The following is a 16116-nucleotide window of genomic DNA, read 5'->3' as shown; positions in this document are numbered from 1 at the left end:
GCTGCAGCACCTTCTGTGGTTAACTCACCACTCTGGCTGACATCACAGGCAGCTCTCTTAATCAGGAGGACCCAGGCGGTGCTGTATAAGGAGATAACCTGTGATCAAGACAGCCTGCTTTGCAGCATAATGATTGTCAACTGCACCATCCTGGGCCCCCGGGCCTGGCCTCCATCGGGCTTGCCAGGTGGACACTTGAGAGCCGGCTGGCTTCGTCCACCTCCGGCGCCAGGAGTTCATCCCGAGCTGCAGCCAGCCCCCTCCCTGCCCCCATCAGCAGGGGTGCGACCTCCCCTACGGTTGAAAGCAAGTGGCCAGCAAGGCGCGGTGGCAAGAACCAGCACATGGGTGACTGACGTGGGCCCTGCCAGCCAGGAACCAGGGCGGCCGGGCTGCACGCTTGATGAATTCCGGGCATGGACAACTTCCACGTACAAGAGCATCCAAAGGGATAAACTACCCAGGAATAAATCTAACCAAGGAAGCAAAAAGCCTCAAACGCAAGGATGAGCGACTGCCTACCTGGGAAGCTGAAGGATAATGAACGACAAGGAACAAAGGAGTTTGAGAAGCCAGGCTGGAGCATCCGACACCAGACCCAACAACAATAGTCCTCAAATTCCTTGGTTCCCTTAACACCTATCACCTCATTCCCTTCTTGCATCTCTCAGAGCAACATATTGAAACCATCATCTGGATCCAGTGGGTGGTAAAATCAGCTGAGTGTGACCAGCACATTTCTCTAATGAAATGAAACGGAATTGAATAGAAAAGGTCAATGTGTTTCACTTACAGTAGGCTATGATTTCATGAATATGAATAAATGTAGGTTTGAATTGGCGTTTCTGGGTAAAATGCATTTCTTACCACAGGTCAAAGTCAAATTACAAGTTTAACAGACACTGTCTCAGCTCACAGCTTCTTGACCATGTGTTGGCCCCGTAAGAACCTTGTCAAAGTCACCCTCCTAAGCACACAAGGTCAGGCAAGACTGTGCATGCAATTGCTGGGGGTCCCCATTCTCGCTTTCCCAATGAGGACAGCCTCATACCTGCCCCAAAGCATCGTATTGGTGACAGGAAGAGACCACTGAGCAAGCACCAGCTCCTGATAGGGGACAGCCGCCACCAGGGCAGGGACCGGGGACAGGACGATGAGGAGGAAGATTCGACCAGCCCAGTCTGTCCTGATCGCCCATCTTCACCCAGGTTAAGGACACCACCTTGGAAACATGCAAGGACACTGACCTAAGGTCAAAGAGAAACTGACAAGCTCAGGCTCCACTCCCAGCCCAGCACTGTTTTTCCTAACAGCTCCATGGACAAAGAATTCACATGCCATGCAATCCACCCTTGTGAAGTGTGTGATTCGAGTTTTAGGATATTTACCAGTTGTGCAGCCATCACCACAAACGATTTAGGAACATGTTCACCACCCCAGAGAGAAACCCTGTACCCCATTAGCAGACACTCCCCATCCCCCCAAGCCCGTTGCAAACACAAATCTACTCCTTTTGTCTCTGTGGATTTGCCTAGTCTGTACATTTCCTAACTATGGATTCACACAACAAGTGGCCTTTTGTGTCCTATTTTCAAGGCTGATCCATGTTGTGGCTTGTATCAGTACTTCATTCCTTTTTACCGCCAAATAGTATTCCATTGTATGGATACACTGCATTGTGTTGATCCATTCATCTGCTGATGGGCATTTGGGTTGTTCTTGCTTCCTGGCAATTTTGAATAATGAGCAGAGCATCAACATAAACCTTAAACAAACATACATCTCCTTCAGGAACAACACTCATACAACACACACACTCATACCTCAGGGTGTACAAAAAGGATATATTCTTTTTTTTTTTTTCCCAAGGGATCTGGTAAGCAAGAAAATTAGGAGCAGCCTCAAAGCCGGGCTCTAAGAAAGCAAAACTAAATAATTGTAGAAACGTGCAATGAGGCCCCAGCAAAAAATAAAATAAAAGCAAAGCCCAGCTGCACACAATAAGATTGAAATTCTGCGTGCTGCTCCAACAAAATTTCAAATCATTAAAATCTCATTATACTAATAATATGTTTTCTAGTTAGACTTAACTAAAACACTCTCTTCCCCTAACAAAGTGCAGACACTCTCAGAAGCAGCAGCAGAGCAGGATGACTGAAGATGACAGCTCCTGGGGCACCGTGTTTTCTGTCCCGTGGCTGCAGATGCCTGCAGCCGGCACCTGATCAGGCGACAGGCAGAAATTACAACTGACTTAAGGGACGAGCTTCCAGGTCCTGAGTTCCCAGCCTTTCACCTAAGTTCTTGTCTACTCTAAATGTCCTTGAATGGAAGCACCTATCCAAATACATCATGATGGTCTCTTCTATTTTGTTACTTCTGCCCATTTACCACGAGCCGGTCCCCTGGTCTTCTCCTGCAGTCTTCCTTATGTGATGGGCAAAGTGGGGAGCTGGGGAGTGGTGGTAGGGGTCAGAAGGATAGCTAACACCCATGGAGGGCTTCCTACATGCCTGGCCCAGGCAATTCCAATATTGTATTATTAAGATTTTCAAACTAATGGGGCACCTGGGTGGCTCAGTTGGTTAAGCGTCTGCCTCCGGCTCAGGTCATGATCCCAGGGTCCTGGGGTAAGTCCTGCGTCGGGCTCTGTGGTCAGCGGGGAGTTAGCTTCTCCCTCTCCCTCTGCCCCTCCCCGCTGCTCATGCTCTCTCTCATTCTCACTCTTGCTCGCTCTCTCTCAAATAAATAAATGTTAAAAAAAAAAAAAAGATTTCCAAACACACAGAAACACGTAAAGAACTTGACACTGAGCATCTGTCTACCCTCCACCTGGAGTCTACACTAACACTTTTCTCTGTTTCATTATGTATCCACCCATCCCTCTATCTATCCAGCAATCCAACTGCATTCCTTTCCTACCGCTGCCCTAACAAGTCACCACAAATTTAGTGCCTTAAAACAACACAAATGTAGTATTTTATAGTTATGGGGGTCAGAAGTCCAAAATGGGTTTCACTGGCTAGAATCAAGGTGTTGGCAGGGCTGTGTTCCTTCTGGAACGTGTAAGGAAAATCTGTTTCTTTGCTTTCCAGCTTCGAGAGGTGCCCACACTCTTTGGCTTCCAGCCCCACATCACCCCATTGACACATCTCTTTCCCTTACACTGACTCCCCTACCTCACTCTTAAAAGGACCTCGTGTTTACCTAGACACCAAAATCCTTAAACCCATATGGAAAGTCCCTATGACCGTGGAATGTGATGGAGTCACAGGTTCTAGGTTCTGGGATGTGGTCATCTTTGGGGGCCATTAATCGACCTACCACACCATCTTATTTTTTTATGCATTTCAAGGTAAGTTTCAGACTGGGATACCTTTCCCCCTAAGCATATGTATCACTAACTGGAGTTCAGTCTTTATTTACAGTTCTTTTTTCTTCTAAGTTAAAATTCGCATACAATGAAATACACACTTTTTTTTAAGATTTTTTATTTATTTATTTGTCAGAGAGAGGGAGAGAGAGAGAGCACAAGCAGGGAGGAGTGTCAGGCAGAGGGAGAAGCAGGCTTCCCGCTGAGCAGGGAGCCCCATGCGGGACTCGATCCCAGGACCCTGGGATCATGACCTGAGCCGAAGGCGACGCTTCACCAGCTGAGCCACCCAGGCGTCCCGAAACGCACACTCTAAGTGCACATCCGGTGAGTGCTGACAAATGCATGCACCTGTGTATCTCACACCCCCATCAAGATGGAGGACATTTTCATAATAAAGGAGAAAATTCCCTCCTGCTCCTCCCCAGTCAAGCCCCATCCCCATCTCAGAAATAACCATCACTTAGTTTTATCCACTGGAGAACTTCACAGAAATGGCACCGCACAGTATATAATCTTTGGGGTCTGGCTTCTTTCCCTAGGCATCCCTGAGGGTCATTGTGTTGTTTCGATTACTTCGTACTGTACTTCGTCCCTTCTTATTGGCTCAGTTGTCTCCTGTCATATGAATCACACATCCCTCCCCCGTCCATTCCTCCATGCTCCTATTGATGGACACCTGAGGTGCTTCCAGGTTTTAGCTATTATGAATAAGGCTGCTATGAAAATTCTTGTACAGCCTTCTTATGGACACAGACTTCCATTTCCTGAGTCAACATCTCAGATTGGAACTGATGAGTCATGGGGGCGTTATATGTTTAGTTTCTAAAGAAACGACCAAACTAACTTCCTAAGTTTGCACCACCCTACAAGCCCCGGCTCAAGTGAGAGCCCCAACAGCCCCATATCCCCACCAAGGCATGGGCGACCACGTCAGCTGTCCCGGTGGGTGCGGAGTGTATCTGGTTCTCATCTGTGGTTCATTTCCTGGATGACTAATGATGCTTTTCTAGATGCATACTGGCCATTCGTACATCTTTGGTGGAGCATCTGTCCAGACTTTTTATCTATTCTTTTATTGCATTTTGTCTTTTTTAATAATTTTTTTTTTTTAAAGATTTTATTTATTTATTTGACAGAGACAGAGATAGCAAGAGCAGGAACACAAGCAGGGGGAGTGGGAGAGGGAGAAGCAGGCTTCCCGCTGAGCAGGGAGCCCGATGCGGGGCTCGATCCCAGGACCCTGGGATCATGACCTGAGCTGAAGGCAGACGCTTAACGACTGAGCCACCCAGGCGCCCGCATTTTGTCTTTTTTTTTAATCAAGTTGTGGGAGTTCTTTAGGTATTGTGGATGCCAGTCCTTTACCAGATGTGTGTTTTGGGAACCATGAGAATTTTGAGTTACAATAAGAAACATGTATATTTGGTTTTCATCCCAGTTCCTGGCCCAGAGTTCCTAAAACCCTAGCAATTTCCTAAGCAATGAGAGACACAGTCACCTTAGGAAAGGGCTGGTTGCCAGGGGAACCAACCCTGGGATTAGAAAGCTGGAACTCTTCAACCCCTCCCACTCCTACCCCTACCCTTACCCCCTCCCCACACGCCCCCTCTGCATCTTTTCCATGAGGCTGCTCCTGAGGGCAACCTTGCATGCAAGCTGGTGAGATGACAAATGAAATGCTTCTCTGAGCCCTGTGAGCCGTGCCAGCAAATTAATTCATGGAACCCAAGGAGGGGGTCAGAGCCTCTGACTTGTAGCCATCGGTCAGCAGCACAGGCGAGGACCTGGACTTGCAACTGTGTCTGAAGGGTGGTGGGCGGTCTTATAGGGCTGGGCCCTTAACCTGTGGGGCCCAACGACACTGTCTCCCGGTGGGCGCTGTCAGAATGGAGCTGAATTATAGGCCACCAGCTGGTGGAAGAACCCCTATATCAGGACTGATGTCAGAGCTGCAGCTGGCGATCGGAGTAGAACTGGTACCAGAATCCTCGGAACGTTTTCTCCCACTCCATGGCTTGACTGGGCCCAGTTTAAATTACATCACTACATTGCTTCTCGGCCTTTTGGCTAAGATCAAGTGTAGTCTCTGTTCTTATCAGTTTAATAACCCACGTTAACTCCCAATAACCCTAGCGTTAAGTACACTTTACAGAAGAGGAAACCGAGGCACATACTTCCCCAAGGTCAAAGCCGCAAGCGCAGCAGGATCGGTTCAAACTCTGGAAGTTGAGCCCCAAGATCCACGACCCTAACCGCCACACGGACTGCTTCCTGCTTACTCAGCAAACACACAAAGACCACCTTTCGTGGCCAAAGATCATTTCTTATCATTGGGCACTGAGCCAACAACCCGGGCAGGTATGTGCAGGATGCGGTGGTCCCCGGCGGGGGGCAGGGAGGAGCCCCCACCTGCTGGATCAACATTGAAGCCGAGGGGTAGAAAGGCTCTGGGGCAGAGGGGCAGCGTTTGTGAGGGCCCCAGCCAAGGAAGATGAGGCTGGGGGTGGAGGGGCTGGCCGATGGCGGGGCAGGTGACACAGAGTCAGCGAGGATATGGACTGCAGCCACCGGCGGTCTGTCTTCTTTCTATAAATGCCAACGAGTCTATTCAGCACAGAATGGATCTCATTTGTCTCCTCTGGAGCACCTTCCTGTCCCCGTGACTGAGTGCATCTCAAATGCTAGAGAAGAAATCGCCTTTACTTCGAGCCAGCTGGGACGATTATTCACAGGTGAATCACCTCTCTGGTCTGCAAGGCTGCACCACTCACAAGCCAGGCTGCCGGGCGTTTTAATCTCCCCGGCAGGCGGTGTGACCTCTGCAAGGGACCTCACTTCTCTGCGCCCCGTCTGCTCATCTGCAAACTGGGAATAAGCACATAGCACCCACTTCCCGGCTTTGTGTGAGCCTGAGACGAGATAATGCATGCGGTGTGGGCACCGTGCCTGGAACGTCACAAGGGCCCCCCACGGCTTAGCCATGAGCTTGGCTGCTGGAGACTCTATTCTGGCTTTTTTCTCCCCTTTAAATTTTTTCCCTCACTTCTCTGACGATCTTCTATCAATCCATTATCAAGTATGGACTCGTTCTCACTTTGAAACACAGTATTAATTTTCAAAACAAGAAAAAGGAGAGGGATGAAGACACTTCCAATGAAGCTTTAGTAAAGAGTTCCCTTAAATTCCACCTGTACCAACCATGAGTTAAATGCCACCAGCACGGCATTCCTCTCTGCTGCGAGGATGCTCTGTCCGCATACAAAGCGGCGCCTGCCCAGTTCTGGCGGATGCCACGGTGACCGGGGAAGCGGCAGACACAGAGGGCGACCACAGTTCCACTGAACCCCACAGCTGCTTCCGGGAGGCCTGGATTCAAGCGCACTCCAAGCGCACCCCAGGAGTTAGGGAATGTCTATTCCCTCCTTAACGTTTTTTTTTTTTAAGATTTTATTTATTTATTTGTGAGAGAGAGAGAGAGAGCACACAAGCAGGGGATGCTGCAGGCAGAGGGAGAAGCAGGCTCCCCACTGAGCAGGGAGCCAGATTCGGGACTGGATCCCAGGACGCTGGGAACAGGACCTGAGCTGAAGGCAGACACTCACCCAAGTGAGCCACCCAGGCGCCCCTCCCTCCTTAACTTCTTAATAACTATTAGAGCAAAGCCTAGATCCTTTGGAATTACAAGTCTTCAAGTGAAAGTATGAACATGCATAACTTTTTTAAACAACAGGCATAAACTATTAAGATGGCCTTACTTGGGGGGAACGAACATTGGTGATGGATTCTGGTTGCCTAAGAAGTAAAGGTTCAAAGACCCAAACCAAGAACGATCATTTTTCAAAATACCTGAGCTCAAATGAGTTCACTTTCCACTACTCACATGAAAGCATAACACTGCTTTGAGTTTGCCAACCGTTCTAAGGCTTTAAGCTGGCGAGGGAGCACCATCAGAGACCGAGGCGGACGATGCTGAGCTGGCCTCACTCCCCACGGACGGCAGCATCCGACTGAGACGCACCAGCTGCTCAGCAAACGCAAGCAACCTGCCATTTCTCTGCAGCGCACACCTCACCTGCACAGAAACCGTGCCTCCTGGTCGCACGGGGCCAGAAGGAGGAGAACACCCGCATCCCTCAAATGCATATTGTTAAAGGATTTATGTAACTTTGTTACCAATAGCCACCTAGCTGCTTTCTGGAACACATTAAGAAAGAAGAAGCCAGAGCTGTTGAAACGGCGTCCGTCAGAATCAGCATTGTTCCCCCCTGAGCCCAGACACAGCCTCTGAATCCTTCTTAACACAGGGGCAGGCAGTCGTCACAAATCCAGCTGAGTGTGCTCTCAAGGGGAAGCCGCCTTGCCAGCCCTGCCCTTCGACTAACCGACCAGCTCTGGTGTCCGTGCCAAGGCCCTACTTGCCAGCATCATCACTCACTAACACTTACTGAGCCCTCCCCCGATGGCTGATAAGGCTTCACCTCCTTCAGTGCAGGTATCCTCACACCGCCTAAGCGCAAGTGCCACCGGGCTCCACGTGAGCCCCATCGGGAAAGAGGCTCGGGGATGAAGATGCAGGACCCAACCAGCAAGAAGGCGAGCCGAGAGCTGGCCCTGCCACCCGCCCGCAGCCTCCCACTGGAACGCGCTGCCTTTCTGGGGATCAGCGAGGACAAACCAGCTCGGAAGCACGGAGTGCTATCTCCCTCCACTTCCCCACCTCATGAATGAGGAAGAGAGGCCCCGGGGCTTGACGCACGGAGCCTCAGAGGGGTTCCAGAGCAGGTAGAAAAATAAAGGATTCCCCTGGCTTCCCAGAGGCCATCCCGCAACTCCCAGGGACTATGAGCCCCACAGACCAGGCCAGGGCCTGCTGCACCTTCCATGCTTAATTCGAACCAGAAAGCAGGCTCTCATTTGAGTACGTGTCACCGAAGAAGTATCTCAAGGATGCAAAAGCTGCCAGAAACTTCTAGAATGGAGTGCATTCCATGTTACGCTCTCTTTACCCCCACAGCAATTAGTGCAGAGAAGGAGATTAACCCACCACCCCGCCAACGTATGTTTGCAACGTACTCCTAAGCTTACTAATCTGTCCTTCAGCCTCTATGTACTATAATAAATAGCAAATGCACTCACCAGGAAGTAAAGCGATTTTGCATCCGAAACCTAAAAAGTGTACAGCTGATGCAAAGAGAAAACACGCTTCCTTAGGGTACATCTTTTATGTGATGGAACCACCTATTGGAAAACAAGGAAATCGCTAGGTAAACTTACCTGCCCTTTGCCAACCGCAGCAGGGGGGGCATCAATCACACGAAGCACTTAAAAACCGCTCACAGAAAGCACTTACCCACTTATATCTTATAAACATCCCTTTATTATTCTGACAACCGGACAGGGAGCATGATGGTAAGCTAACTTTGGGATGTGAGATAAATATTCATTCCAGGGAGTGGAGACCGGAATTCAAAGCAGAGGTTGTCTAATGAGCGTGGGGTTGCCAGGGCGACCCGACTCTTCGGGGACCACGCAGGGACAGCTGAGATGCTAGGAGAACCACACAGAGTTAGCTACTCCTAAAGAGGCCGTCTCAGTACAGAAAGGTAAGGAACATAAAAGTCATTGCTCTGGGCCCGGAATCAGTTTCCCTTTCTTACCGAAGCAAATGATTCCAAGGGATTTTAGTGGGCCACCAAGAATAAAAGCCCAGTTTGGAACAAGTTGATGTGCCTATGTGGGTTTCTCTTGTAAATGTCTCCCCTCCCAACAACTGTGGAACAAACAAGGAGAAAGGCTGCATTTGAAGACTGCCATCAGGATAATAATCAAAGGAAACTTTACAAAGCCACACCAAAAGCTCCCCTGAACACCACTTCCTCTCAGCCAGAGAGAGGAAAAACAGCACCACGGTTTCCAGTGATTTCCACCCCACCTCCCCCTAAGGAATAGGTTGCAATCCAGGAGCTGGGCAGAGACAGTGCATTTCCTCTCCCACCACGAGCTGCTCCCCACTGACAGAAGCGGCTCCAAGAGGCATTTGGGTCTCGGGAAAGGGATTGCTTCCCTGCTTCTCTCCTCCGTGGCAGGTTCTGCAGAGAACCTCACAGGCCCAATGGATGCAAACAGGACCTACACTGGTTTCTCTTGCAATAAACCATTCTAGAACCCACCATGTACGTGGTCCTGGTTCTCACCTACTTACATCCCTCCACGGGCTTACCAGCCACTCTTTCCCTTCTCACAGATGAAGAGGCCAACTGACCTTAAACACGACCTGCACTCGATGCTCCAAGGGTCCTATAGAGCGCCAAAATGATCACGTGAGTGCCCGGAAATGCAAAGAATTCCAAGAGCCCTACGTCCCTGGCCAAAGAGACCAAACTCATTACAAATCCTTTTCCTCTATGCTGCCACAAAGAAAGACACTATTCCGGTTTTATTTTTAAAGGTAAACCAGAGGGCTGTTGAGATCTGCTATAAAACAGCACGTAGAAGTCACTTCACAGTTTGCAAAATGTCCCCAACCGGCTACAAACTACCACTGACCCAGATGCGTCAGCCCTGCACCGTCTACACCCTGCAAGGAACGGGAGATGGGGCCTGGGCAGAGAAGGCAGGCCTCAGCTAATTTGCGTTCCTGCAAAATGTCTTCATTCTTAGAGGGGAGAGGCCATGAATCTGCAGCTGCCTGGAGGAAGGCCACCTGCGACTGCCCGCCCGCCCACCCACTTCCTCACCATTGCCCGTTCCCACCCACTGCTCCCACTGTGGCCTCCAGACCTTCTAAAGTAACACCAATTGCGTCTGACCATGACCCACGCGCCACATGTGGGGTGCCCTGCTGCCATGAACTGCCTGCACTTCTCGAAAAGCGGCTGGTGGGGGGGGGGGTCTCCTACAGCGCCCCTGGTGGGAAGCCCCATACTCCACCCCGTCCTCTGGCTCATTCCCAGCCATCCTTTACATGCAACCAGGGCCCCCTTCCTCCAGCTGGAACCCAGAACCATGGCCAGGTTGTGTGTCCCCCACAGGTCGCGGTCACCAGCTCTGAGGACGAGCCTGGGGTCATCCCTGCCCACCACCAGCTCCCTGCCTGCCAGGGAGCGCAGGTAAGGACTCCATTACCTGTGTCCTTAGGCCCCAGATCAGGGGTACGTCCTCCCACTGCTGTCCTTCACCTCCCCCTTTTGGGTTTTCTGGCTACATTTCCCCTGAGCTTTCACGGAGAAGTCAAAAATTCGTTTCTTCTAGGTAGCAGCTCTCACCCAGATTCCCCACTCTGGGAATCTGCCCCCCTCCGGGCCCTGCGCACCAGGAGGCTGTGACTGGTGCCTGGGCCCAGGTAGGCCACGTGGATTCGCCCCCTCAAGGAACTGAACAGAGAGCCCCAGATGCTGAGCCCCGGGCCCGGGAGGTTCACAGCGGGGCTGAGGGCCCAGAGTAGCATCCCCACCCCTTGGCCTTCTCTTGGAGTTCTTGAGACAGCCCAGGAAGGAAACAGCCGGGCTGTCCACCTTGGCACTCTTACTGGGCTGTGTGTTAGGGGATATTTACAGCATTCCTGGCCCCCATCCACAGATGCCAGGAGCACCCCCACCTCCAGTCATGACCGCACAATGTGTCCCCCAGACACCACCCATGTCCCCTGGGGACAGAATCACCCCCAGTTGAGAACGACTGGTTTAAACCCGCGAAGTGGCTACTAGGTAAGGTTGTGTTCTCTCAACTATAAAATGAGGGGGAAATTCTACCCTGCATAGACTTTGCAGCTAGGTAGGAATTTCTACGTCACAGGATTAAATTACATAGCATCTCTGTCCAGGTCCTATTGTATTAGGTCCTATTATTACAGAGTAGTGTTTAAGTGGGCTGTGCTGAGGTCTACGCAGCATCGACACAGCCAATCGATCTGTGAAGGTCAAGGTGATCACTGGGGTTAAGGGGGGTGGTGTAGAGAATATTCTCTCCTGCACGTTATTGAAGAAATGTAATACTTTCAACCTTCAGTTCAAGGTCACAGCCGCCTCGTGATCCCTTGAGATTTAGATCCCAAGGGAGGGCTCACGATACCGTGCTCATTGATCGATGCTTCCGCATCCAATGCTTGGAAGACCACTGGGGAGAGGAGCAGAGGACAAGCCACAGACTGGGAGCAAGGACCTACAGAAGGCTCATCTGAGAAAGGATCTGCATCTAAACTCTTAAAATCCAACACGAAGAAATCAAACAACTTTGATTAAAAACGTGCCAAAGATCTGAACAGACACCTCACCAGACGGCACATACACACACAAAAAGATGCTGCAGGTCCGTAAGTCGTCGGAGAACGGGAACCTAAGACTGCTAGAAAAAAAGGACATTTACAGGAGCCCCTGGGTGGCTCAGTCGGTGAAGCGTCTGCCTTCGGCTCAGGTCATGATCTCAGGGTCCTGGGATCGAGTCCCACATCGGGCTCCCTGCTCAGTGGGGAGCCTTCTTCTCCCTCTAGCCCTCCCCCCTACTCGTGATCTCTCTCTCTCAAATAAATAATCTTTACAAAAATAAAAAGGATGCGCGCCTGGGTGGCTCAGTCGTTAAGCGTCTGCCTTCAGCTCGGGTCATGATCCCAGGGTCCTGGGATCGAGCCCCGCATCGGGCTCCCTGCTCGGCGGGAAGCCTGCTTCTCCCTCTCCCACTCCCCCTGCTTGTGCTCTCTCTCTCGCTGTGTCTCTCTCTGTCAAATAAATAAAATCTTTAAAAAAAAATAAAAATAAAAATAAAAAAATAAAAAAATAAAAAGGACATTTACAGAAACAAACAAAAAAACCGTCAGAGAAGGGGAACTTCCTAAATGCTTTCTTTCCTCGGAGAGAAGGAGGGACAGAGCCTCCAGGCTGGGCTCCCGTCACTGGTGTCTGGGATGAGGGCAGGTCCTCAGCGCAGGAGACCGGGAGGCATCCAGGGCCATCCTGGCCCCAGAGCTGGCTGCACCCCTCTAGGGACTTCACAGGGCAGCTGCAGCCCCTGGGGTGCCCCCTGGCCCCACCTCCGGGCCTGCTGGACCTCTGGGGCCTTCCATCCGAGGTCATGAGGGGGACCTGGCGAGGGGAGTCTGTCCAAACCAGCTTTTAATAAGTTGCTCCTGAAAGTCTCCGGGCCTTCTACGGGGAGCCATGGGGTTTGTCAAGCGTTCTTCCCACCCTTTCCGATGTCTGCAGTTAGTCACAGTTCTGTTTTCTAAAGCGGGCCACCACATGACCCGAAGTGGTTCCCTCCCGGAGCCCATCAGCCTGAATCACGCCGTGAATTCAGCCACGGGCACTTCCTGCATTGGTTCCTCCAAACTCCAGGGCAATGCGTTTCCTAAAATGATCTCGCCTGAAGATGACAGGACGTTCACCCCAACATGTCCCTCCACGCCCTGTCACAACCACAAGTTCTGACAACCTGGAGGGGCGGGTGGAGGCCAGCGTCTGCAGGCTCCCCGAATCTCTAACCTCCCCGAATCTTCACACCCTCCCTTACAGGGGCCTCACTACCACCCAGGCTCCTAAACTCACCGTCAACTTTCTAACAAAAAGGAAAATGAAACCCTGCTGCACCTGACAGCGCCCGTCAATCTCTGAGCACCCACCCCCTTCCTGACGGTTCCGTGGTAGGCAAATGTGAGTGTCATCCCACAGGGGCCCAGGACCCGCCCCGGCTCACAAACTGCACGAATAGCACAGAGATCAGGAGGGCAGGCTGCCAAGAGAACAGGCCTGCGGGAGGACTAACAACTCTCAATTATCCAGGACCTCATCACCCATCCAGCTCTGCCTCTCTGCTGCCCGCTTCCCAGAAGACCAGTGGGAAGCCATTAAGCCCTTCCCAGCCCAGCCTCACCACCCCCATTCCTGCCTCTGAGCCCAATTAGGGTTTTCGGCCTTTTGTTTATATGGGGGAACCCCAAGCAGGCCAGGCACCCAAACTTTGAGAACTGAGGCAGGAGAGCCAGCTAACTCACACAAAAAAGCATCTTGCTCCTTCTGCTGTTGTTTTCATGTCCCCGCTGTTCATCACAGTATGCTCTGGACTACTGGGGTTCTAGGCCCACTGACACCAGACCAGACTGGCCCGCAATGTACTAGACACACACCAGTTCCTAGAAGCAAAGACAAGAAGCATTTCCCTTGGGGACCAGCCCACTATTCAGGCACACATTCTTCGTATTCCAAGGGCGTAAATGGCACCCATAAAAAGCCGTAACAGTCCAGAACATTCCGCTTACTTGCTATTCGGTGGCAGATTTCTTTCACCGGTTCCTTCTGATCTCAACCCAAACGTGACCCGCTCTGAGCGCTTCTCTCCCCTCCTGTGCTTTCAAACGTTCTTCGCGGCACTCAGTGTTCTCGCACTACTGGTCTGTGTATTCATCACAGCTGACGCCCCGTTCCAGAAGAGCAAGAGCCTGGGCTATCCCTGCTCCCCAGGCCGAACAAACTGCGAGAGGGAAGTGGCATTTATGTCTATAACTGATCCAAGTCACAAAGAAGACCTGAAATGACTTTCGGCGAGGGCGGCGTCAGGACAAGTGAGGACACACATCACGGAGGCAGCAGGAATGACAGAGGAGTGACCGTCATTTATCATCTCGTTTAGGATGTATGACTTGATAAGAGACGAATACAAGCCAGTTCGGGCCCTTAAACTGTAAGGCTTGTGAGAGAGGAATGGCCAATTTGTTTGGGGGTATTTGGAAGCCACGGAAGGGTGACAAGGCCCTACCCACAGGGAACTGAATCAAGTAATCTGGTAAAAGCACCCCTGATGGGAGATGCCAGGGTACTCCTCCCCCCCCCCCGCCCCCGCCATAAAAATCCCAGAGGGGAATGCATGGGGGTACACATGTCCCCTAGAGATCGAAGTGTCACACGCATCCCTAGGAATACACAGGTCCCAGGGAGAGATTAATGGAGGTCCAGCGTCCCAGCCGGTATGCATCCTTGGGGTACACTCAACCTGGAGCTACAAGGAGACTTGCTGGGGCATAAGTCAGCCTCAGGTGGTTTATGGAAATCAGTCTACACACCCCTCTCCCGTCCCTTCTTTCCCGGGACACCAGCCTGAGGTCAGCCCCAGGGCCTTCTCCCCCACCTGCCTTATCTTCGCTGCCTCTTCCGCTCCCGGTTCCTAGCAAGCACAGCTCACCCAGACCCATCCGGAATCTGCCCCAGGCCTGAACAAAGGGAAAGTTCAGGAATGCGGTCCTCAGAGAGGCCCGGTGAACGGCGGTGTGTTTAAAGCACACACAGGCCCGCAGAAGTTCCCGCCCTTGCAACTCTGAAAAAACTTTAAACTGTAAGAGGACGCAGGTAGTTTTTTAGAATGATTTTCGTAAGCTCAAAAGGGGGAGGGGAGCTCTGTAGCCCTCGGTCGCGGCACCCCCACCCCCCACCCCGGCGGGTGGCCTGCACACGCTGCGCCCCTTTCCTTCCTCCCGGCTCCAGGGCGAGGGCCGCGTCCCCTGCGGGGGTTCCCGCGCCAAAAACACCAACTGGGCCCCTGGCCCGTGCCCAGCCGGCACTAAGTGACCAGGAACGGCTCAGCGCACGGAGGGTCACACGCATGGCTAGACGTCGGCCGGCGGGCGGGGCTGCTCCCGAGCGGGGCTAAGCGAGGGGCGACTCCCGCAAGCGTGGGCGCGGGGCCGCTGTCCGCGGGCTGGGGGTCCGGGCCCCTCGCTCCAAGGCCGCCTTCCGCACCAGCGGCCATCTGCAAACGGCCGGGGACGGGGCGGCCGGGCCGGGGACCCAACGTTCCCCGCCAGTGTTTAAAGGTCTCGGCAGCAGGGAGGAGCGAGGGTCAAGGGCGCTCCCGAAGGTCACGGCGGCGCGCCGCGCGGGCCCGCGGGGTCGGTCGGGGGCGGGGAGGGCCCGGAGCGCGCGGGCCTGGGAGCCACCCCGGCGAGGCCCTGCGGGGGACGCGTGGTCCCGCCAGAGCTCGGGGACGCGCGCGCGCGGGGCCCGGAGGGGGCGGGGACGCGCGGGCCCGGCGGGGGCAGCCGGCGCGGGGCGGGGAGCCACCCCAACGGGGCGCGGGGACGCCTGCGCGCGGGGACGCGTGGCCCTGGCGGGGCTCGGGGACGCCTGCGCGGCTGCAGGCCGGCGGCCGGCGCACTCACCCTCCTTGGCCTTCTTCTTCCTCGCCAGCGTGCCGCCGAGCTTGCCCAGGAACGACTCGTCCTTCTTCATCCTGTGGGGCCGCAGGGTGGGCGAGCGCAGCGGCGCGGAGGACATGGGCCGCGCGGGGGACAGCGGCGGGCGCAGCGCGTGTGGGAGCCGCCCCGGTCGCCGCCGCCGCCCGCTCGCCCGCCCGGGGAGGGGCCCGCAGGGCGCGGCCCCAGCGCCCGCCCCCGCCCCGCGCCCGCCCCCGGCCCTGGAGCGGCCGCCGCCGAGGTCCGCGCTGTCCCCGGCTCTGCCGTCGCCACTTCCAGCCCCCCCCCGGGCCGCGCGTCCGCTCCCCTCCGAGAAGTGAAGGGACTCGGCTCCCGAGGGCCGCGTGGGACCGTCCCCCGGGGCTCACTGCCACTTTTCGTCCTACACGTTTGCGCCCTGCGACCGCGGGTTCCGGTGATGGTGGCACGGCTCCTGCGGGGAGCGCGGTGGGCGCCAAGCCCTGTCCTCCGCTGGGAGTGCACAGACCGCAGACACAGAGACTTGCCCTCCAGGACAGCACAAGCAACCTGCGGTGACACAGGACTCCCGGGTCGTTCGGTTAGG

At 53.6% G+C, this 16116-nt stretch overlaps 1 protein-coding gene and 1 pseudogene across 1 annotated transcript in view; one reads left to right on the top strand and one right to left on the bottom strand.

Moving 5' to 3' along the window:
- PARVB (parvin beta) overlaps window positions 1-15695 on the bottom strand; it is a 103822-nt gene extending 88127 nt beyond the window's left edge. The window contains exon 1 of the mRNA XM_036084057.2: window positions 15519-15695. Within this exon, the coding sequence (XP_035939950.2) occupies window positions 15519-15633 (115 nt within the window). The 5' untranslated portion in view covers window positions 15634-15695. The remainder of the gene's footprint in view (window positions 1-15518) is intronic.
- Window positions 5424-5524, top strand: LOC118530543 (U2 spliceosomal RNA; annotated as a pseudogene).
- Window positions 15696-16116: the final 421 nt, after the last annotated feature.

Source organism: Halichoerus grypus, chromosome 6, assembly GCF_964656455.1.
Source record: "Halichoerus grypus chromosome 6, mHalGry1.hap1.1, whole genome shotgun sequence".
In the NCBI taxonomy this organism is placed as follows: Eukaryota; Metazoa; Chordata; class Mammalia; order Carnivora; family Phocidae; genus Halichoerus; species Halichoerus grypus.
The sequence above is the reverse complement of the archived record's forward strand: the minus strand, read 5'-3'. Positions and strand labels throughout refer to the sequence as shown.